Consider the following 24,841-nt stretch of genomic DNA (forward strand, 5'->3'; position numbering starts at 1 on the left):
AGGAGGGAGAGAGCACAAGGGTTTGAGTCAGGACACAGATGTGCTTTCTGCTGCATCAGTGAGAGATCACATCAGAGACAGACCGCAGGAGCAAAGGAAGATGGGAAGGAGGGTGCAGTTTGACATCAGGTTGGCTGCTGACTCAGATGTGGATCCTCAAAAGCATTATTAACTCTGACAATAATGCTCCATTTCAAAAACCTACATCAGAATGCATTGTGAACACCTCAGTGATATATATATTTAGATACCAAATGTTTACACTCATTTAAAATCCATTAATCTGTTTGTATTGGTATTTTCTGTTATTATAAAAAATTATCCCACAGGATATACATAATTATTTTTTGTTTGATCATGATTATGATTATGAGGTTCAGTTAATGTATGTAATAAGGCAGCTCACTAGGTTTTCTAACACTGAAGTCCTGCGAGTGTCAACAAATGCTTTTTAACAGTGGACATGGCACACGTTAATACACTTAACTCTCTCTCACATACATTTAACATAAACAAACAGCATTAATATTACATCCCCATGCTGACTCTGCACAGCTTCCTCTTCCTGTCAACTAACGTTTGACATCTGTATTACCTCGAAACCCATTTGAGTCATGTTTCACCGTTCGCAGAGGCAGGATTTTCCCCCAGACTCCTGTAGATCACGGCATCGATGGCCAGAAAATCAGTCACCGTGGCAGTGTAAAGATTCCCCTCTGAAAAAAAAGCACACAAACAAACTATATAAAGTCTCTCTCTATAATAATGTTTAGAGATTATATATATATATATATATATATATATATATATATATATATATATATATATATATATATATATATATATATATATGTATGTATATATATAAGACCCCTTTTCCATCTAACATCTACTACCCTGTGGTAGAGAAGTGTATGCGTTATCACTTTCATACATCTTTAGTTATACTCATTAGTTGGTAAATTGGTTTAAAACAACAATACTTTGTTTCTTCGCCTCCACTGATGGATCGGCACTGCCTTATGAACTAAAAATATGATCTCATTAAACTTTCGTTGGTGTAATGCATCTTCATATATAAAATTTATTTTTTTAATTTACATTACGTTCATCATGGCAGGAAGCAGTAAAGCTGTAATGCTGTGCAGAGAACATGCTGGACAGCATATGTGCGTGATTAGAGTGAGAGATACCCATAAATATTGTTCAAAAGACTAGCATGTAATTAAGTTAGAGAATAACAACAGGGACATCAGCTTTTCCTCAGTGCTTTATATGTTTATTTAATACTGTAATATGCCAGGGACATTTTGCAGTCATGTTCAATGGAGAAGAAAGACGATGCTGGAGTCTTACCTGCAACAGGGCCACGTTGGCATGTTTCGGTTCATATGGGCATCTAGCCATCCCACTGACAGTTTCCCCCACCATCTCAAGAGTGTCTCCCTGCACGCGCGCGCACACACACACACATAGAGAAAACACATTCAATAATTAGAGAAAAATGCAATTAGCAAAAATACAGAAATTAGGTGAAAAACAGACTCTAGCTAAATAAATGTTTTTCTCACAAATGAACACTTTACTAACACAAAAGCAGAAAGAGAAAAATATGAGAAGTGCAGAATAACAGAAGCAAACTAAAACATATGCTCAACATTTAATTTCAAAAAACATCCACAGGCGATTTATAGCACAATTACAGATCAAGCTGAAAATTATTCTCAGGCCATTAAAACGAACTATAAATAAACCTGTGCACTCTCCCTCTTTCTGTCTCGACTATATTTTTCTTCCTCTAGAGAAGCCTCAAACTCTTGACAGGTGTAATGTTGCATTACAGGTGTGCGATAATTCTTTTCATTTTGCACAGATTTGCAATAGTGCATTTCAAACCCGACAGGTTGAGTTTGTTTCATGTCCTCAAGACTTTTTCATACACAAACTTTTATCTTTTTCTATCCCCTTGATGCAAATACCAGCAGGTGCTTGTCAAGAGTGGGTTAGCACAGATGTCACTTATGAACATTTTATTTTACGGTTTTATTTTAATGTCTGTAACTTTGCTCCTATAAGCGGTTTCTAAAATTACTGGTGAACAGTGAAAATTACTTTGTAAACTAATTTCTTATGAAAACCTTCAACAAATCTGCATTTTAAATGCTTTTAAGCAAACTAGCTGTTTTCTATTTGAATATAATTTCAAATGTAATTTATTCCTTTGATGGCCACAGTTGAATTGTCAGCTGATGTTATCAAATATATTTTATTATATTATTAAGTATTAAAGTATATTATGTATATGCATGCTTATTTATATGTGCATTTCTCGAACCTGAAAGAGGCAGGTTGCAATCCGGCAGAGCCGATAATTAGTAATTATGTGTTTTTCTTCTTCATTCAGCAGGTATATCATTAGTGTGATTGGATCAGGAGTGGATCTGATATGTGAGGCAGGCGCAGCTGTGCTCAGGTGCAGCATTTATATATGCCGTATTCAAGTTGATGCCGCAAGTGGACAAACAACTAAGACCCTACATTAATGTGATTCACGTATGCTGGGGGCGACAGAGTCACTGGCCAGATGGATGGAAGGCAACACACACCCAAACACACACACACTCAAGAGTCTTGGATTCAAACAATGTGCCCGTTGAGTGGCATTACCATTCTTTTCGAATAAATCAAGCACGAAAAACAGCATCTGGACTGACTAATGACAGCTCTCTGCTCTTGAGGTCATCAGAAACAGCTTGGTGCTTCTGGCTATATTGATGGCCATGCAGGTGGAAAAACAGAGCATAAACAAATGGCAGGGGAGATTCTTTCTGCTTGGGGGTTTTGAACAGAATCCCATCCGGGTGAGAAATGCGTGGTGACCCAATGAAGCCCGAGTCATTTAGAACAATGCCGCAAGCAGCGCTCTGAAGTGTACAGTGAAAAAGTTTAAAGTGAAAAAGCAGCTAAATAATAATGTGTAAAGTAAGAAAAATGTAATGAGAAAATACAGAGCCTAAAAACATTGCCAAAACAATGGAGAAATTGAAGACTAGAGGGTGTGGTTATTTTCCAAAATAATATGTTTTTGTGCATGTGTTACACAAGTGTGTATTCAATTATTCAGTACTCACTGTATAATTGGCACATAACGGATTGAAGGCATTGGTTCCGCAGATAAACAATCCGCCCTGCCGGCTGAGCAGAACCTTCATGTAGTTACGGCACTCATCCTAAAAAAAAAAAAAAGATTGAGAAAAAGAAGTCATTTGTTTCCCAAATCAAAATCTCATGAACGAATTCCCTCTTAGAATGACATCACATTTCTCAGCACTTTCAATTTTATTCCAAGGATTGTTTGCATCTGTACAAACAATTGACTTGGCAAACCAGAGGCACGCTACAGAGAGTCATTCGGGCTCAACCTCAGTTCAATTGAATGCACATGTTTGAACCCTGCACCTGTGAAGGGCTTTAAGAAATGTGAAATAGAGACAGCTTATGTCATGCCCCCCACCCCATGAGCCACCCCCCACCAATGTGTACCCTGCGTGTGCGCGCCAGTGTGGCACCATTTGATGGGCAGCAACCTGTTGGCAATGGGGCTACATGATCACAGCAATCTGTTCTCAGATGAGAAGAGAGAGAGAGGACGTGTGAAAGGAGCCAGAGGGGGAGTGAGTTTTATTCCAGATGCTCAGGTCCTCACAGGATTCTTATTTTTCAGCGGTAAAACAAAGAAATCATTGCTAATTGCTTTTTTTTCTTTATTGTTCGTTTTTTTATTGAATAAAATTATGAAATTATATTAATTAAATGTTTCTAATTTGACACTATACACTTTTATTAGTTAATTAAAAATTAGAAAATTTGATTAAATGGCTTGTTTTCTTTATTTGCTATTTAAATTTTCTTACTGCTTTAGCAATAGCAATGTACAGTCCTTTCATGTCAATAAAGAATAAGAAAGAGCAAGGGGTGAAAATCTGCTAAAATGCAGACTGGCAATGCAGACTGGCGATAGATCATCAACTAACAGCATAACAGCTGATAATGGCACATTAAATCGTGTATATATATATATATATATGTCAGCCAACAATGCATTGCTATGAGTGCGCCTGGCCTGTTTATGTGCGTCTCTGTAAGACATATGCTTTTCTTATCATAAGGGGATTGTGTGTAGGTGGTGGGGGTGCTGTGATTCAGATGTATCCTGTGTGTGTGTGTGTATTTGTGTGTTTGAGTCTCTGTAGGAGCTCGGTGCACATAAACCCCATAACTCTACTCATAAATCTGATTCGGCAATTCCTTCAAGAGTCCAAACACTTGGCCTCAGCTCCTGGTCTGCTTAGTGATAAAGCACGTCCCCCAGATAGACAACAACGGCCTTCTCATCCTACTCCAGCCCTTATATCACCATCACCTGCTCTTTTCATTTTCATCCCCTCATTTCATAATTTCAAAGGGGCCTGATTCATTTACACACTATTTATTAGTCCATTAGGAGTTCTCTCTAGTGTTGGACATCCTCTGTACCGTCAACTGCCCTCTGCTCTGTTTTACAATGGCCTTCTCTTTCTTCATCCCTTTATTTTTTCCTCTCCTGCTACCAGTCCAATTATCCCTTTATCCTTCCTGTGTCCTTCTAGAACCCACCCTTTCCACTCCCAGCATTTCTCTTCCAGACTGTTCTTCTCTCTGCTTTTTCAATTTGTAGTAATTTATCGGCTTGATTGTTGCCAAAGCATCAACACAAACACAAAAGCAGTCACAGGAAAAAAAGATAGATCATAGCAATGCTAATAAAAATTTAATATACAATAAGGCGTATAAAATTACAAATTAACACTTTACTCTAACTATTAACTAGTTGCTTATTAGTATGCATATTACTAGCATAATGGCTGTTTTTTAATACTTAAAGCACATATTAATGCCTCATTTTGCATGACAATATTTAAGATCCCTTAAATACCTAAACTCAACAACTAACTTACTAACTATTAATAAGCTGAGAAGAAGCACAGAACTGGACCTTAAAAATAAAATAATAATTTGGTACTAAAATAACCTAGGTAGATAGATATATAGGTCTAAAATAAAATAAAATAGGAATAACTGGAATAACAATATGAGGTTTGAGTGAATTTTATTATTTCTGTAAGCTTATCACAGTGAAGGAAGTGAAGGTCGTTGTCTCAATTTCAAATCAAGATTTATTTGTAAAATTCTTCTCTTACCCTTGTCTTTCTATCCTGTTAGCCATATTTATCCGGCTTTCAGGGCCTTGACTATCACTGCAAATTCTCACTGTTGGTGTCAAGTACTAAATTATTTATACTGGGTGCCTGATAAGTTTACCACCCAAGCTTGTGTGTGAGAGAGCCTTAGTCAAAGGACGTTGTCTTCTGGCAGATGTTTTCTCGAACAGATGCTAAGCTGAACAAGTGACTTCCTCCCTGACCTCTCTCTTTTTTCTCTGGTGAATCTCTAGACATGACATCCACACCAACACTGCACATCTGTACTCCCTACATTCCTAGATCACTGATATCTTTAAATCGAAACGCAATCCTTTAAAATGCAATCCCACAGTAACACCATAAACCATCCACAGACTCACAGTGCCTCATAACTCCAAAAGTCGAGATAAAAGCTTGCAACAAGTGATGAAAGCTTAAAACATGTTTGACTGCCAGTGTTTAGTACTGTTTATATATTGTTAAAATATTTATTAAGATTTCAAATTAGCTTTTAAAATTTCGGGTTTCATTTAGTTTTAGTTACTTTGTGCTTTTTTTCTCATTTACTTTTACCTCAATTTTAGTTTAATAATTCAAATTAAACTTTAGTTATGAAGGCAAAATAGTTAACAATAACACTGTCAAAAGCAACAAGCATTGAATAGAACATATTAATGATTGCTTGGTTTCTATTTTTGCCAACAATGCTCATTTAAATAATAGAGCTCTGTTTAATTTTGTGTCACTAATGATCGCTTAAGTTTAAGGATTCCAGGTTGGTTTGTCACTCCGAAATGCTTTTAATATGAACATTGCATTATTTGTTACGCAGCAAGGTCAATTGACTGGATACAGCATAATTCTGGACAGCTCCCGTGTATCCACTTAAACACTTAAGACATTGTTCCTCATAATAAAAGGGTCATATTTACAATAAGAAAGCTAACTCTCAGAAGTCCAGAAGTTTCCATTACATGCTCAACTGAGTCTGTTTCTCCAACCATGAGAGGAGAGAGAGAATACTGCAGAGCTTTGACAAGGAAAGAGGACAAGCAAGTTGGCAGGGACCTCTTTTTCCCCTTTCTGTCTCTATCTTTCCCGTGGCAATGCTGTCATCTCTAGGATTCTCTTTGTAGTGGTTTTTGTGGTGGTCAGACAGGGACCACATTAACAGCAGGCACTAAATTAGTCTAAATATGCCAGAGAGAACAGAGTATGGTGTTGTGTAGGATGTGTAATTTAGTTGGCAAAAGGACAGACTAGGAAAGCAAGAGATGGACAAAAGTGGGGAGAAAATTGAAGTTTGTGTGTGTGTGTGTGTGTGTGTGTGTGTGTGAGAAAGCGGGATTGTGTGAGCTTGTGTTTTTGCTCTAGGGCTAATCTACGCCCCCTCATACACTTTGACGCTGATAGCTGGTGAACACACCATGGGCTAACATTAACATTGAGAGCAGGCTAACGAAATCAATCATGGAGCTTAAGGATTCAAAAGCGTGAGTGAGAGACTGAGTGTACTGTAATCAGGACTAGGCGATGAAATGTGCCCTAAAAGTGTGTTGAATGTGAAAAATAGATCTGTAAGTGTGCAAACCCAAATGAATATGACAAAAACATAAGGCAAAAAAAACAACAAACAGAATACTATCAAACAAAGTGAAGTTAGATGCGATTAGCTAGGGTGTGCTTGAGTGGTTCACAGATGCAGAATCCAGATTCAAAGCGGTTCTTTTAGAATTAAGATTTAGTTTTTTTCATTTTCAGAAGTCATTTCTATTCACATCTTTATATAGTGCAGATTCAGAATTTATATGCAGTTTGGATCCTTTAGATTTAGAATTCGGATTCACAGCGACTTGTTTATATCGAGAATATACAAATGCAACTTCAACTGAGAATTCAAATTCTAAATTTGGGTTCAGACTTTAGGCTGGAATACACTAGACGACTTTTAAACTCTAAATGGTCTTTTAAAATCTTGTTTAAATACTAGGCTTCATACACTTGATGACTTTGTAAAAGGTGACAGAAATAACCCGGGCATCATACACTAGCTGACTGAGGATCACAACAATACAAACATTTAGAAACGCAGCTCGTTGCTAGGATACACATGAGAAAAGAAAACAGTATATGTTCTAAAACAGGCTTCAAATACCAAACATATTTTGATATCCTCCGACTGAATGGAATCATAGTCTGAAGATTAAAGTCTTAAAGGTCCCGTTCTTCTTGATCCCATGTTTTAAACTTTAGTTAGTGTGTAATGTTGTTGTTAGAGTAGAAATAATATCTGTAAAATTCTAAAGCTCAAAGTTCGATGCCAAGTGAGAACAGAATTCGCTTACAACGAACGACCCGTTTGGACTACAGCCCTCTAGTGCAGTAATGACGTCACTAAAACAGTTTTTTGACTAACCTCCGCCCACATGAATACACAAAAAAGGGGGCGTGGCCTTGTTGTGCTCCGACGGAGAAGAGGAAGAGCTGCGTTTGTGTTTGTCGCCATGTCATCGAAACAAATCATCTTTGTTTGGCCTTACCAGGGACGCTGTACTTAGAGATCAATGGTTACAATTTATGTTTAACTCGGTTCCCGAAAATTATAATCCACATGTAAAATTATGTGCAGCACATTTTGCTGAGGACAGCTTCCTCAATCTCAATCAGTTTAATGCCGGATTCGGACAAAGTTTATTCTTGAAAGATGGAGCAGTTCCCTCTTTGTCTGGAGAAGGCGTTGTTTATGGACCACAACCGGTAAGTGTATTTTATTAAGTTGGTGCGTTTAACAGTTTCTGTAACTTATTACACAAAGGGCAACGCTGTTTAACTTTGTTAACTAGATGTTAGGGCTGTGCAAAAAAAAATCGAATGCGATTTTCATTTGCCTCTCGTTAGTAAAAACGCTCCTGTGATTAGAAGTATATCTCCAGCACATGCTCCTGCCCACTTGCTTCTCAAAACTAGCCCAATCACATTTCCAGGAGGGCAGCCTGCACTCAGATGCTGTCGAATCACAACACAGGAACCGCTGGCCCAATCAGAACTCGTTACGTATTTTCTGAAGGAGGGACTTTATAGAACAAGGAAGTCATCAGCCCGTTTTAATGACAGTGAAAACAGCGGTATACAGATAGGTGAATTGTGTGAAAAATACTGTTTTTTTTTTACACGCGAAACATGAACACGTTATATTGCACACTGTAAACAAAATCAAAGCTTCAAAAAAGCACTTAGTCTTAAAATTCAGAAAATAGATATTGTTGTAAGTGGTTCCTTTTATATCAAAATTAAGATTCCAAGTAATTTTCTTTACACATAGATTATATGTTATATATTCAATCTATATTTAGATTCAGAATTCATATTTAGCCTGGACACTGCATTAAGAATAAATACAACTTCTACTGAGAATCCAAATTCAGGTCCAGAATTGTTCACTAATGGCACGTTTCCACTGATTTGGTACTGCACAGTACGGTTCGGTACAGTTCACTTTTGGGGGATTTTCCACTGGGTACCTGGTACTTTTTTTCAGTACCACCACAGTTGACCAAAAACCAACCAACCAAGTACCATTACCAAAATGTGACGTCAAAACTCTGCTGATCACTGATTGGCCGGAGAGAATCGCCACTATCTGCGTTATTGAACTTGTGACATGAGACACGACAGACCTGCTACTGTAGATTTAAATCAGCACAGCCAGCGAAGATCGAATGCAACTGTTTTGAACGAGCACACGTTTTTTTAATCAACCAAAAAAATGCTGTTTTTCGTTGTCTGTTGAGGAGATACCTGTACAAACATTCCTCTGGTTGATAGCAGAGGGGCGGATCCAGTGAGAGCTTGATGAGGCAACACGGACTGAAGAAGTTTTAAAGGAGTCATGGCAATAGAGCCGGCGCAACGGTACTAAACTGCAGTGGAAACGCAAACCGAACCTAGCAGAGCATAGTGACCACGCAGGGGAAATGCACCATAAGATTCAGAATCTCTATTATGGATGTTTATTTGTTAATGTTAAGGTTCAGCATTCTGATACTAACTGCTTTTTAACACAAACTGTACACGGAGTCTGTTCTATATTTAATTACAAATTAGATTCCACTTCTATTCAATTTTGATTCTTTTTGATTCAGAGTGATTATTTTACATATAATATTGTATACATGTAAAGTGTTTCACTTTGGTTTCTGTAGATTCTCGATTCAGATTGGTTCTTAAATATGATGTACATCTGTGCCGGTGTGTGTAATTGGAAGTGCAGTGAGCTGCATCATCACATTATTGGTGAAACAATCTAAGTGCTGTCAATCATAATGTGTCTAGAACTGGAACAGAATTTCATTTCTGTATGCAGTGGCTGCATTTCAGTTGCTTTGCATTAAACCAACTCTAGAGTCTCTGTGTGTGTGTATATATATGATCCTAGTTGCTTTTGAGAAGAGAAGAAACTGCATCTCCATTCATTGGAGATTCAAAATGCCATCCTGCAGATCCAGATAAAAGGGGCAGAGATGTGGAGATTGAATTTCCCTCCCAATAACATCCGCGTGGCCTTTTAGATCAGCCATGCAGAAAGATTTAATTACCAAAACCAATTACCCTAGTGGCAAATGTATCACATTGAAAAATGAAAGGATTCACACAGGAGGACTAGAGGACGATGTTTATGGGTATATACTGTAGCACGTGTTTGTGCAGACGTGTGCATCTGTGCATATCAGTGTCCACTCAGTGTGAAATCTTAGGCTCAGTTTAAGAGCTCGTCTCGTCTCTCATTCATCTCTGCATGACCTCTCATGTTTGCAGACTTATTAACTCTAAGAGGGCAATTCTCTCTTTCGCTCTCATTTCCCTCCCAACAGTCCCTCTTTATCTTGCCCTAAATCTCTCCTTTATATATCTACAGCCATTTTAAAGGAGAATCTCACCCCCAAATTAAAATAAAGTCACGATTTACTCCTTCCAAATGTATTCCTTGTCATTAAACTGTTATTGTTTTAGTGGAACATGAAATTAGAAATTTTGAAGAATCTTCAAGCAGAAAACAAATTACATTTAGAATTTACATTCAGAATTCAGATTCAGAGTGGCTCATTTACATTAGACTATACAGAAGCAACTTAAAAATTAGAATCCAGAATCAGAATGGTTCACTAAGTCTATGTTCAAACAGCACCAACCACACTGAAACTGATCTTTCAGATACACTGTAGGTTTGAAGAATTGCAGTGCAACTTCAGAATTCATGCACCTTACGACATCCTAGATCATGATTCTATGTAGATTTAATCTGATATTCACCATCTTTGTGAACATCCCCAAAAAAAAACAAAAAAAAAAAAAACAACAACAACACAAGATCAAGTAAATCAAAATGGTTTGGAACAACATATGGATGATTAAATGATGACAGAATATATTTTTTTAAGTGAACGGTACCATTTAACATCTTTCTTGTCCACCTCTCTCTTTCAGCAACCCCTTCACTCATCCCAGTCTTTCTCTGTGTGTTTCACCCATCCCTAGGGCAGACAGGTGGGACAACAGCTCGCTTTCTCTCTCCATTCCTTTGTATGTCTCATCTCACTTGCTCTCTTCTGTACTTATGCTTTTGTCTTACACTTTTTCAGCCAGATTCAATGTCAGGTGTCACTTTCTGTGTTAAATATGTAATTTTCTCTCTTTTTCACTCTTTTCTTGCCTGGAGGGGATTAAGTCATCCTTCACTCTTCCCACACAGGCACCTTTCAATAAAAACTCCCTTACACTCTTCATTTAAGTCAGAAAAAATACCCAGCATTCCAGAAGATGAAGGAGAAAGGGTGTGTGAAAGGAAGATATCTGTAGTGGTCATGCGTGGGGAGCTATGGGGAATGCTGGCAGCTTTTAACACCCCTCTATATTTTTGCAGGGGCACACAGCACAAAAAATAAAAATCGGAAAATTTGCCATAGGCAGCTCTTGTGATGGCACCTTAAAGTGTGAGCAGGGACACAAATAATGTGACATGCACATATAAAAGTGTTTAAAGTGAATAAATGAGTGTGTGTTTGCAGTCTCCCTCAATGAAAATTACTGGGCATATTAAGAAATGCCTAAATAATGGAAATCATAATAATAATAATAATTTGTGACAACATCCACTCACCTCATGTTTTCCCTTCATTCTACAGATTCTGATGTCATTTTTGTTGGATTCCCATGTCCTCTTCTGTAACAGAGGGAACTTCAGTTATGAGGGACTGTTCATTTCCAGCATAATGCATGTGTTTGTTTTCTGTTCTCACCTTGCTGTAAAACATCTCTTCTCCCACCACGTTGTCTAGCTCCACTCGGAAAAGGTCATCTCTGACACATAGGCACAAAGAGAGACTGTGAACCACCACAGCACAGTATAACAACACTGCAAAATAATTATTTTCTTTGTCAGAAATGTCTGAATCATCTAAACATCTTTAAAACAAAATAAATGTACTATTAAAACATATAACGCAATAAGATTTACACTTTTATTTAATTCACATTTAATTAGGTGTATGCTTAAAACAAGAAAAGTATCTTGAAGAGTTAAATTCCCAAGCCTCACATACTGAAGCATATGTATTCATCAAATGTTTAACAAATAAATATTACATTCTTGTTCCTACATTAATTCACCCTGATCCGCCGTCTCAGTGCAAACACTTAAACGATTCACCACATCTGTCCTACATAATCACGATTCTTTGCATTATGATATGCCCGATTTCCCCTCCATAATTCATAACCCACCCCCACACTGCATGTATGTTGCACGCAGCTCCTCATCTTGAATACAGCATTCAGTGCTACAGCAGTTCCAGCAACCACTTTAATAATCTATCTATAACCTTGCGGTGTCTATTAAAGTCTTTATGAATCTGATCTCTTTTAATCATGGCATGTTTGGTGTTATAGAGTACCATGGTTTATGCTTGAATATTGATCAAGGTCTAAGAGCTGCTGTGCGGCCCAGTGAGAGAGATGGAGAATTTCAAATCTTGTGTGTGTGTGCCTCTCTCTCTCTCTCTCTCTCTTCTGTCTGAAATGTTATAATCTGTGAATTGGCCAAGCTCACAGACCAGCCCATGTTATTGCAGCAGTATTGATCTTATCGTTCACAGCCTTCCGTCTGCATCACTGCTTTGTGGACACATTAACAAAAACGTAGATTTTGTATGTGTGTGTGTGTGTGAGAGAGAGAGAGAGTGTGTTTGTATGTTCTTGAAGAGAGTCTGACGAGACTGACTACTGAAATATTTAATCCCTCTCTGTGTGGTTTGTTAAAATGAATCCCCTTGGCCATTTACTCTCTGAACAGGGCAGCAACTAAGTGCCCTGGTTAAAATTATCATACACTTTCACAGTACTTGCCTTATATAGTGTGGAAGATTTTTATTGGTGGGATTTTGCTCAATCAAGTATGATCAAGATGAATCTAGTCATACTTATACATACGTGTTTTATTCCATTAGAATCATATAGCCTTTGTGTGAAAGGAATGTGCCTATGTCTGCAAAAAACATCCTGACCACCACTTTTCTTTACCATAGCAAGTCTCAGGAAACATCTGGAAAAACATGCAATGGGTCTCTTCTCTTTACCATAGCGTCTCCCTAGGGAGGGATCAAAATTGCAAGCCTAAGGGAAAGTTTGACTGTTTGGAAACGCCCTGTATAGGGCATATATAATGAGATGCAACCTAGCATTTAGACAGAACTTCTTGCAACAAGCTCTCGACTTTGTTTTGCTTAAAATAAAGTCCTTTCTTCTGAGAGAAAAATCCCTGACTGAGTTTGATCCTTGGGAGAACCGGCAAAATACACCACAGATTTGGCGACCACGAAGGGACTGGAAAGGAGCAGAGTGGACGACTGCTCTTGAGCTGACTGATGAGCAACACACACACAGTGGTGGCCACCATAGAATAAGGTAAGCATTTTTGCTTATATAATTAGTGTGTGTTGTTGACTGGTCAGCTCTGAGTGGTAAGGACACTTAAAATCTGCTCTTCCAAATTTAGAAAAATAATATGATATCTAAATTGAAAAAGGGGTTTTACTCCAGAAGAAATAACTGCATGCACATATTTGGGTTATTAATGGGAAGGCCTTGAAAGGCAACCTCGATTTAAGACAAATATGGTGTAGGCAGAAAGACATGGCATGCTGTGGTCTGTGTTTATTGGATAGCTGTGCCAGGTAGGACAGTGATAAACGGATAAGCAGATTAGTTAAGGAATCGCGAGGAAAAGTCCCATGGATACCGCTTTGAGAATGTATAAGTGAAATTCTCGAAGGACTGAATAGATGGGCCCTTAAGGACGCTCTAGGTAGAGCGAGCTCTAGGAAGAGCTGTGTTTTGTTGTGTGAATGTATCTGTGTCCGGACTGAATGAATGTGTGAACAAAGAAATTCCGTGTTGGGTGGGTAAAAGTTGCGCACCATTCTTGGACCGTCACTTCAGGGTGGCTGGGTGGAGTTGGACGCAGCTAGTATCCACTTGAGAGGGATGAATGTATTATGAGCCTTGATAATAAAAGGACAATTAATGTGTGATTATCCCTTAGATAAAGGGAAAAAGTATGCAAGAATAAGCACTCTGGCTCAATAAAGAGTGCAGAAAGTGTGAATGGGTTTAGGAAAATAGCATCAATAAAGTTTGAACCAAGATCTATAATAGATTTTTGCATTTAGGATGTTTGTGTGAAAGGGGAGAAAATTTTCTGAGCCCAGTGTAGTGGGAGTGAGAACAAAGGAGGACGTTTCCACAGTAAAGTTGTATTACATGGGGGGAGCAAGAGGTGCTCTCCCCTCCTGGACCATCACTTGGGAGTGATCAGGTTACAGAGACTGGTGTTGAGAAAGGAATGCAGGAGCCCTAAAACAATAAAGTCAACTGTATGAAGGTTGTTTTAGAGAAAAATAAATACAAATGTTCCAAGAAATGGACTAATATAGAAATGGCAGATATGGTGGAATATAGAAATAATAATAAATTAATTAAAATAAGATATGCATTTATTATTGAACAACTTTTATTAAAAGATGAATTTAAAAGATGCACGTGCTTAAAACTTTTTTAATACGTGAAGACATCTAAAATTTGTTTCTTGTTATCCCTGGGACAGTATGAAAGTTAATCCATTACAGAGTTTCAGAGATTGGGCTTGTGTAAATGTCAAAAATAAAAGAAATAACTTGTGCAATGTGGAATGAAAGCAAGATTGGGTGACCAAGTTAATAGACATTTGGATTCAAAAGCTATAGGCATTTTTCAATAGGAAGGGAACTAGTTGCTTAAATAATTAAATTTAATTATTTTATTTACAATAACAGGAATTATTTTATGTTGGTTAGGAAACATTAATTCACAAATACCAGATTATTCTGAATCATGTATGCAAATATAGAAGAAATAAATATGATTGAAGTCTTTATTTTACCATATGCATGTCATGCTGATATAAAAGGAAGGTTTATTTTATTTTATTGCAGTATATTTAGATAATAAAGGTAGCTGATTTCTGCATTTTGCAAAGAAGAAAAATGCTTGCTATTTTCCTGCAATGAAGAACTTGCTTAACTAACAAAGAATAAGAGAACTGCTGTTTTCAACCAGATGATTTAGTTTTTATTAAGGGACCACTGAAAGAAGAGGTTGAAAAGTGAAAATTAGAAAAAGAGCTGACTGCTCAGAAACAATTTGGTCAGAAGTTACATAGGTACATTTGATTAATGCAGTCTCCGAGTGTTAAACTTTCAGATGACTTCCGGAACAGTGCCTTGACAAAGGAAAGCAATGAACTGGAGTCTGTCGAGGAATGGCAAAGCAGCAAACAGCTGAAGAGAGAAGAAGAGGGAGGGGCTGATGGACGTTATACCCTCCTGAAAGAGAAGAACACACTTCAGCATGGAGAAAGACAGAATTAAAGCAGGAAAAGGTGAATCTTTCACTTGAGTCTTTTCCTGAGGGTTAAAAGAACATTATGAAATGCAAAACTCTGGCAGAAAGCAACCAGAAGCCAGACTGAGAAGAAGCAGAAAAACAACGGAGACCGTACACCACAACATCAGGTCTTTGAGTGCCATCACAGACTGACAACCCAGTACAACAGCCCAGGCTGAGGATGTCATCAGAAGGACTTCCATCCCTTCAGTGCACAGGTCCTGCAGATTCAATGAACACACAGAGACTGCTTCAAATGTTAATTATTTTATTTGATTATTTTATTTACTATGTTTTAATCTTGATTATTCACTGGTCTCACAGCACTTCCTTAAATTCTGTGTTTTAACTAACTTTCTCAATCTGCTTTTCAATAGGTTCCAGTCCAGCCTCGTGTCTTAAAGAAAAAATAATAACTTTGACAGACAGAAGTGAGTACTTGACTCACCAATCAGATAAACATGGAGCTGGATTTGGCATAGTAAGACAGTTTCATTAAACAACTAGGGGAAAATGCACAACTAAATACTTGACAACAATGCTGAGCGCTTTGGGAAAGAAGAGAATAAATAAATAAATAAAAAAGGGTATCCTGATGAACAATAGGAAAAATTTATATGGTTGAAAAAATATAAATATTGGTCACTCCATTTTGTTTTAAGGTAATTTTCTAAGGTAAAACTGAATAAAATAATAATGAATAAAAGATTATTCCAAAGATCCAAAATCATGAAATCACATATACTGTCATCACTGGGGATAACCAGATGGAAATGTAGATGGTCATGGATCCAAGATATGCAGAGATCTCCAATCCTCTTCTCAGAGTCGCTCATGAGCAATAACAAAAAAAGTATTTGACTAAACTTTAAATTAGACAAACACATGACATTTGAGAAATGTTAATTGGCTCTCTCAAATGCCCAATGCCTAGGCCTAATATTCTAAACAAATTAATCTATGAGATTTTGGAAAAAGGAAGGAAAGAAAGAAAAGAAAAGTTTTTGGCAAAAAAAAAAAAAAAAAAAAAAAAAAAAAAAAAAAAAAAAAAAAAAAAAAAAAAGGGGGGGAGTGAAAGAGTGTGAAAAAGTATGAATGATGGTGTTGTATGGCATGAAAGAGAGTGTCTGACGAGACACTGAGGCAATTCAATCAAATTGCCCAAAACAGCTGTATACAAATTTGAATGTGGGCCCACAGGGCAAATTTATGCCCAGACAAATAATGACCATGGATGAATTTGGTTAAGTTTCCTGGTCAGTACCTAGGTCCTTCTTGTGGCAGAAAGAAAAACAGTGCCACACATGCGCAGCGTATAACATGGGAAGGCAGAGCAAAGCACGCTTGCTCTGTCCACCCCACATTTAACTTTCTTTTCAGCATATCATGATGGAGCTGATTGTGTCAAAAGGATGAAATATTATCTTTCTGACTGTTAAAATAAATGCAGTGGGTTGAGTGTTTTCCAGGGCAAAAGGCCTGTGCTACTGAGCAACATAGGCCTAGATAAATTATCCAGTGATATAGTGGAACTCAGTTTACAAAACAAAGAGATAACTAAATAAGCAAATTGTTGAGAATAAAATTGAAAGGAATTAAAAAATAGTAAAGACAGCACAGGAATTGTGAAAACTCAAAAAGGGGCCAAGACAGCCCTCAACCCACATTACATTTCCACAGGTCACACCAAGAAGAACGACTGGCAAGAGGAACAAATTAGCATACTTGATAACACTAACAAAAAATTCTGAAGTTTTCCATTTACAGGTGACAGCAGTTCCAGTAAGACCAAGGAATGCTTCGCCCCATCAAAGAGAACCAGTGAGGGTGCAGAAATGATCTCGAAATCCTTGCATGAATCAGAAAAATGGTTACAGAGTGACACCTGAGTTCACATCTCTTACCCTAAAATACCCCAACCAGCTTCAACAACTCCACACAGCATGAAGTGAGGGATGAAGGGCGTGCTAGTAACGACCCACCCTTGCCAACGAGGGAAAGACCATTGCAACGACTCGCAAAGAGTCTCCCTGGTGAAGATGGAATGAGAGAATGATGGGACTGCTAATGAGATCAAAATACTTGGGTGCAGATATGAGCCAACAAATAGAAAAGAAAAGGTGGAAAGAGAATTTTAAGTAATGGTAGATGAAGAATTTGAAGGTTATGAGAAGGGAAATATGGATGTAGGAAGATTTGAAGGGAAAATAGAGCAATTGGATGCAACAAATAGAATGAAAAGAGCAAAATAGAAAAGCTCAAGATTTGTGAATTGAAGAAGGAAAAGTATGTGTTATGTTTGGGGAAAATGCTGTATTTATAGAAGGGAGCATTTAATGAAGTAATGATCAAATTGAACAGGCTAAGAATGATAGATAAAGAAAATGTTGGAAAAGATAATAAAATGTAAGACTGGTTTGATTTACAGTTAGGAGCATGTGGAGCATAGTTTATAATTAAATAGGGAAAGTTTTTAGGAATGGCATTAATGACAAGAGATTTACTATTTTACTGTATACTTCCTATATTGAGGTCACTAGTCAAAGCCACAGTTAAGCAAATTAAATTCAAAGATATCAAAATAATGGGAAATTGATACATAAGGTATCTAAGCTGAAGAACAACTCTTATAATCTTGTGATATTCAATGTGTGATGTGATTTGTATTTGTATCTGTATGTATTTTTACGCCTTTTATACAAAACTGTGATAACCAGGCAAATGCTGAACCAATTGCATATTCATGCTTTTAACAATGTTTACTATTAAAAGAGGGGTTAGGGAGACTGGATCTTTTACTCGCTCCTAATCAAAAAAGGAGAGAGATGTTTGGTCCAGTAATCCCTCAGAGTGGAATTTCATAATCTAGTCACTGGAGATAATACAATGTGACTTATTTAGTCACTAGGTAGTGTAACTAATATGACTGGATTATGGAGTAGCACTCTGGATAAGAATAATCAAATGTGAGACTTATTAAGTCTCAAAGGGGAGAATATGTGGAAGATTTTTATTGGTGGGATTTTGCTCAATCAAGTATGATCAAGATGAATCTAGTCATACTTATACATACGTGTTTTATTCCATTAGAATCATATAGCCTTTGTGTGAAAGGAATGTGCCTATGTCTGCAAAAAACATCCTGACCACCACTTTTCTTTACCATAGCAAGTCTCAGGAAACATCTGGAAAAACATGCAATGGGTCTCTTCTCTTTACCATAGCGTCTCCCTAGGGAGGGATCAAAATTGCAAGCCTAAGGGAAAGTTTGACTGTTTGGAAACGCCCTGTATAGGGCATATATAATGAGATGCAACCTAGCATTTAGACAGAACTTCTTGCAACAAGCTCTCGACTTTGTTTTGCTTAAAATAAAGTCCTTTCTTCTGAGAGAAAAATCCCTGACTGAGTTTGATCCTTGGGAGAACCGGCAAAATACACCACAATAGTAAGCACAATCTTTAAGCAATACAATCACCCATGCAGCAAAGCAAGGCAAGAAAAGTTGTGTTTCGGAGTTCGAAGGTACCATCACATTTACATGAATATAAAAACAGGCTTTATAGTTACACAAGATTACCAAACAACAGATTATTTGGTCAACACATGCAGAACACTGGCAAGAACAGAACATACAGGGGCCAGTAAAAACTCTTTCTTTATCAGTATCAAGATTTGAAATGCGCATAAACCAAGGGTTGTGCTCCCTTCGGATTTTAACTAAAATTTTATTTTAAATCCCTGAAACAAACAGGATGTAGAATTAAATTAAATATATATATATATATATTTTTTTTTTTTTTAAATGCATTGTATATATGAAAAGCAATGTAGGCCTCAAGCCATGGATGGATGGATTTCTTCAATTCTGAATTTTGCACAACCCTATCAATAAACTTCAACACATTCACCAAACCTTTTTCTACTTATCTACTTTAACTTTCCAAAAGATCTGAATTGCAATTTCCAACTTGCAGATAAAATATCTAGAGACCAAAATATAAGAGACCTGGCATAGATTCTTTTGACTTTAGCCAGTAAGCAACCATACAAGCACATCTTAGCAATCACGTGGCAATGCCACATTGTAATGGATTGTAACTTTCTAACTTTCCCTATTTGATTTCATCTCACTCTATCCATCTTTCTTCTCTCTAGGTTGGTAGAATGTCTGAATGATGGAGTGCCTCTGGCCACCATTACTGTATTATTACACTGCATTACATTTATGCATTTGGCAGACACTTATCCAACGGGACTTACATTGCATTCATTGTATATTTTATCAGCTCATGCAGGAATGCTGAGGGATATATTATGCAGTACTGTGTGTTTGTTACAATACTATGCACTCATTCAGTGCTAGAAATTTATGACCATACTAAAAATCAGAAAAGGGACCTGAGAGACTCAGTATCCCTCATGGGGTTATATATTTAAAATCAGCTATGATGGAGACAGCTAAAAGAGAGAGTGTATTTGTCAATTGTGGCACTACAGGAGGTCTCAAACCGTTCTTCCCGCATCCCACAGCAGCCCTGACGCAACTGAGTCTTCATTTCTCTGCACTATTGGAGGCCGTATGTCAGTCAGGGGGCGTTTCCACGACCTCAGAGGTCAGCCGGAACCTGTCCCGCACCGTTAGTGACAGGTTTGAGGGTGAAATGTGTTGAGTTTCACTCCTGAGCCTAATTGAAAGACCTGACCTCTCGACGAGGTCAAATACAACGAGGTGGCTGAAGCTTGATTTAATGTGACTTAACCAGGCCGCCGCTGGCAATCTAAGCCGCCCTCCTCTAGTTACTCAGAGTGTTAATTATTTACACAGATCACAAAAGAAACACCTCGTTTGTCTTATAGGTGTATTTATTTATGGCTTGGACTGAATTTTTCCCCCAACAAGTCTGGGGCTAGTTTGCAGTAGCTTGTGTGGGAGTCCAGAAATTTCTGGAGGAAATTGAGCGTGTTTAATAAAATACTTGAGTCCTCTCATCCCTGACCAGGCGTTGGCAAGGTAATACTGTGAAGGGGTTGAGAGGCTGGCCACTTTCCTGGGGCATGGTCTTGAGCAGTTATGCTAATGCTAACAGGATTTATCCTGCCTGCACCCCTTATCACACTTGAGCATGCAGTTGCAGACTTATTAAGTCAAACCAGGCTGTCTATATCCTTGACTTGAAACTTCACTGACTCACTCTCTCTCTCCTTTGCTCCTAAGCAGTATTGCCTCCTTTTTATTACACTCTGCATTGCCATTGTTATTGAATGCTCCCTCTTGAGTCATCGGCTAAATAAATCTCCTTTCCCACAGAGGTCATTTTCTGTTGGCTACGGCAAACACCTCCATTTACTTCAGACACTGATAGGTACATACAGTTTGCTGACTGCACGCAGTGGGGCTTGAATTTCATCGAATTATATCGGCCACAGTGGCACCACGTAGGAAAGTGTACATAAAACAGTTTCTCAGCTCTGAGTTGAGCTTCTTTAGGCCAAAGACTTTTGCCCTTTTTTTATGAGCGAGCCCAGTCTGGCCGTCCCAAGTTATATGGCACTTTGTGACCTATATTTATTTTCGAGGTTTAATTTTTGACATGGTCGAGTGGGAAGGTCATTTCCTGACATGGTATGGGGGCCTTTATTAGAGTGCGATGCCCCCCCAGACCCCTACAGCTTTTGGTAACTATCACCATATGTTTGAACACTCACAGTTGACGGACCTGCCATTTTTGGGAAGTGTTGCGTAAATTCACAAAAATTGGCTTATTTTTGTAAAGCGCCAAACCTAATGAAGTTTTGTTTTTGTTTATCTATTCCTAACCCCGGCTCCTTAAGGTGGGTCAAAAAATGCAAGAAAGGAAAAACATCATTGACCTCGTGACCCCCCAAATCCTAAAAAGACTACGGTCCAGACTCCAGACTTTACATTTATAACCCAGCATCACCACAATGAGAAATTCAGAATGTTTCTTACAGGCACAGTTTATCCCGAAAATGAAAATTGTCATCATTTACATTTATCATCATGTCATTATAAACCTGTATGAGTTTCTTCTGCATATCACAAAAAAGAGAAAAAATGTAAAAATATGTTGTGTTACTTGAAATGTTTAAACATAAAATCTATCATATTATCAATTAACTGTCTTCATAACAACTTGATATTACAAATAAAACTACAAAATCTGTATTTGAATATAGTTGTATCCAGAAGAAGGAAATTATTATTATTATTAATTGTCATGTCAATTTTGTATTTTTTATTAAATATTATTATTATTAAATGGAAAGCATCAAGGCAAGATCAGGGATAAAATAAAAAAAATAATATACAAAAAAAAAAAAAAAAAAAAGAGTAAATTAAAATGAAAAAAATTATAAAAATGAATAAATGTATATACAAACAAATAAATAAATATTACCAAAATTAACATTATTGCACATAAAACACATAAAAATTAGATATTTTAAAACATGGTGCAACTGTTTTTGAATTTTTTTTTTTAGACAGTGAAAGTCAATGGGTCAAAAACATCTTTTCTAAATATCTTCTATATGTAATAACATCTATACGTTCTTCAGAAGAAAGAAAGCCATACAAATTTGGAACAACACTTTTTTCCCTTATTATCCCTTTAAAAGCCTTTGAAAGCTTCTTAATTACTATCTACAAGAAGAAGCGATTCAGACTCTTGATCTTAAAAGTGATTGTTTTTGAATGTCACAATTTACTTAAACACACATCTCTGTGCAGGTAATTACAGATGCTGATATAACACTAATTACAGGGTACACACATGGTAATCAGCATTATTTCACACCCTACCTGGCTCCGATGTAAAGGGTACGATTGACCTGCAGGATCCTCTGAATGTGTAAGGGCTCCTGTCTGAAAGATGAGTGATGGGGTCGTCCGAGAAACACAGGATACCTTCTCACCACTGAGGGAAAAAGCAGTAGATGATACAGTGAGTGATAAGGGAAAGAATTGACAGAGGGTTGAATCATCTCTTCATTGCACTTCTGGGTGTGGGTGAGGTGATCCGTTAAGGCGAGAGGCGTTCGATCACTCAAGTCACACTTGAGATAAAAATGTTGACAGCTGCCTGTAGTTGCTCTTCAGTGGTTTTCACAGATAAACTCTGTTCTCATCATCTGTCAGCCTAGTCAATTTGTTTTGTTACCAGAGTTGTAAAGATGCACTGTGAAATGACACTTATCCTGAAACCTGTTACCTGACATTGATTATTTATCACAATTTCAAGTAACAAACAACTAACTATATTTTATAGTTGTTTGATATTTGAATGCAATTGTAGCTGGGAGTAGGAAAGCATCTCAAGACAGGGATAAAATAAAGTAAATGTAAAATTAAATTACAAAAAATATTTTTTTTATTCAAATTAAAAATTTAAATTAATGAAAAATAAACAAATATGCATTTAATAATAATAATAATAATATTTAATAAAAAATATAAAATTGACATGACAATTATCATGCCTCATGAAAATATATAGCTGTCTTCTTTTTTTTTATGTTAGTCATCCAAAAAAAAATTGTTGTATTCGTACACAGGAAAGCATGAAGGCTTGAAAAAGGATCAAATAAAAATAAATAAAACAATATTACATAAAGTGCAATTCTATTAAAATGACATTAAATGAAAAACATTTAAAAAAAGATAATAATACAAAAAATAAATGAACAAATAAATCAATAAATTTTACCAAATTTTACATTACTACAATTTAAGTATTCTTTCTTCACAAGAAAATATATAGCAGCCTAAATTTATCTTTTAGGACTTTTAGGAAATTCTAAAGTAAAAAAAAAAAAAAAAAAAAAAAAAACCTGTAGTCACATTCACCATTAGTCAGTGAAATTTTGGTAAGTGAAAAAAATCCCAAATTTTAATGTTAATGAGGTACAATTACACAAATACTTTAGACCTGTTTATTACTCTCCTTCTCTATCTGTTCCTCTCCTTCAATATGTGATAAGACTCTCCCTGGAGATTTCCTCAGCTTCTCGTCTTTTTATCCTCCTACCCTGAGCGTTATAAATCACTTTTCTCATCTTTCAGCTTAGACAGACCTGCATGAGTTAGGCTGGGATGCATGGAATCGATATTATTGATGAGTGATCAATCACATGCCTGCTCTGCATTAGAAAGTGAAAGCTGAGAGCCTGAGAGAGTAATCGGGGGCCCAACCCTGATCCTAATGATTGCATGTGAAATGGAGACATCGTTACCTTCAGTGGGGATAAAGTTCAGAGGTCCAGGTTCCTCAGGGAAGACCGCACACACAAACCGCGGGAGCCAGAAGAGCCCGATGAAAGCTTTGGCCACAGTCGTCATGGTACTGGAGCTCCGGCACTATGACAGGAACATGCAAAAAAGAGTCAGGTGAGGTGGTGGAAGATCTAGCTGGATGCACATTTCTGGTTACATTCACTTAGTGAATAAAACAAGGACTCTGTTGGACTCTAAAACATCTCTATCATCACCACAGAGATTAAGATCAGCAATTAAGTAATCCACCAATAGAATTTGTGCCAGCCAGCTCTAATGGTCCAGTCGGCGTGGTGTGTCACAGCACTGTCATCAAAGACACGGGACCAAGGACTGAACTGCCCGGACAACTAACAAAAGGTCTTCACAGAGAGCCAGAAATGGGGAGGGGGCTGGAGCGTATGTGAGTGGGAAGCTCTGTTTAAAAACCTAGAGAGCTGCCCTGCTGTGTACTGCCACAGGCAGCATCCTAACCGAAATAAACTTTTGAAATGCACTACACACCAAGTATATACCACAGGGATTTAAAAAAAAAAAAGTCTTCATGGAAGAGTTATAACCCATGAACCAAACCAGCCAGCTTCAGTGAATCATCGCAAACTTTAATTTGAAGCAAAAAAGTATTTGGGGGGAAAAAAAGGTACAGGACTCTGTACATGACAGCTTTAATAAAGAACAGAACTACAATGCCATGAAGACAAATCTAATTAAAAATGGTATATACATTAAATAATTGTTGATTTAAAGATTCTGATTATACTGCAATTAGAAACAAGTATATTATTAACTAATACACCATTCACAGTGCTTCATGGGAGTTGGTGGGCACTAAAGCATTCTTTTGGCATGATTTGCACATCACAAATCTCTGATTGGTGGAGATATCTTTAGAGAATCATGGGTAATTTGATTTTCCACCAGGAATTTTACTGTTAAAAATTATCTTGAAATAATGTGGGCTGATGGCTTCGAAAATATATATAGCATTGATTAACAACCTCGTAGCTCACAGTAAGTCTGTCTTTAAAAGTTCTTAAATTATTATTCAAATAATAATATCCTATGAATGGGACATAGCAAGCACTATGGTCTAGTTTATGGAGCTACAGTACTGTCTGTAGGTAGTGTATGGAACTACAATATAGGTTCCATCACTACGTTTTTTTTGTTTTTGTTTTTGTTTTCATAGAACTTCTGAGTGCGGCTGCATATCTGTGCACTTGAGAAAGTTACTACAAGTAGGGATGTAGTTTTAAAATTGCATGCCTGAAAAAAGCCAGGTGTTGTATTTTTTGCCCTCTTGAAAAAAAAAAGACGGCAGAAAGAA

At 37.2% G+C, this 24,841-nt stretch overlaps 1 protein-coding gene across 1 annotated transcript; it reads right to left on the bottom strand.

Moving 5' to 3' along the window:
- Positions 1-1,356: 1,356 nt before the first annotated feature.
- LOC113081114 (semaphorin-6B-like) lies at positions 1,357-24,423 on the bottom strand (the record flags this gene model as incomplete). The annotated part of the gene is made up of 6 exons (XM_026253155.1): positions 23,475-24,423; positions 22,045-22,159; positions 11,540-11,600; positions 11,401-11,463; positions 3,132-3,230; positions 1,357-1,446 (listed from the first exon to the last, which is right to left on the bottom strand). Coding segments are annotated over exons 1-6 (534 nt in total), but the record flags the coding sequence as incomplete, so codon positions are not given.
- Positions 24,424-24,841: the final 418 nt, after the last annotated feature.

This window comes from Carassius auratus, unplaced genomic scaffold (assembly GCF_003368295.1).
Source record: "Carassius auratus strain Wakin unplaced genomic scaffold, ASM336829v1 scaf_tig00033146, whole genome shotgun sequence".
Taxonomy (NCBI): Eukaryota; Metazoa; Chordata; class Actinopteri; order Cypriniformes; family Cyprinidae; genus Carassius; species Carassius auratus.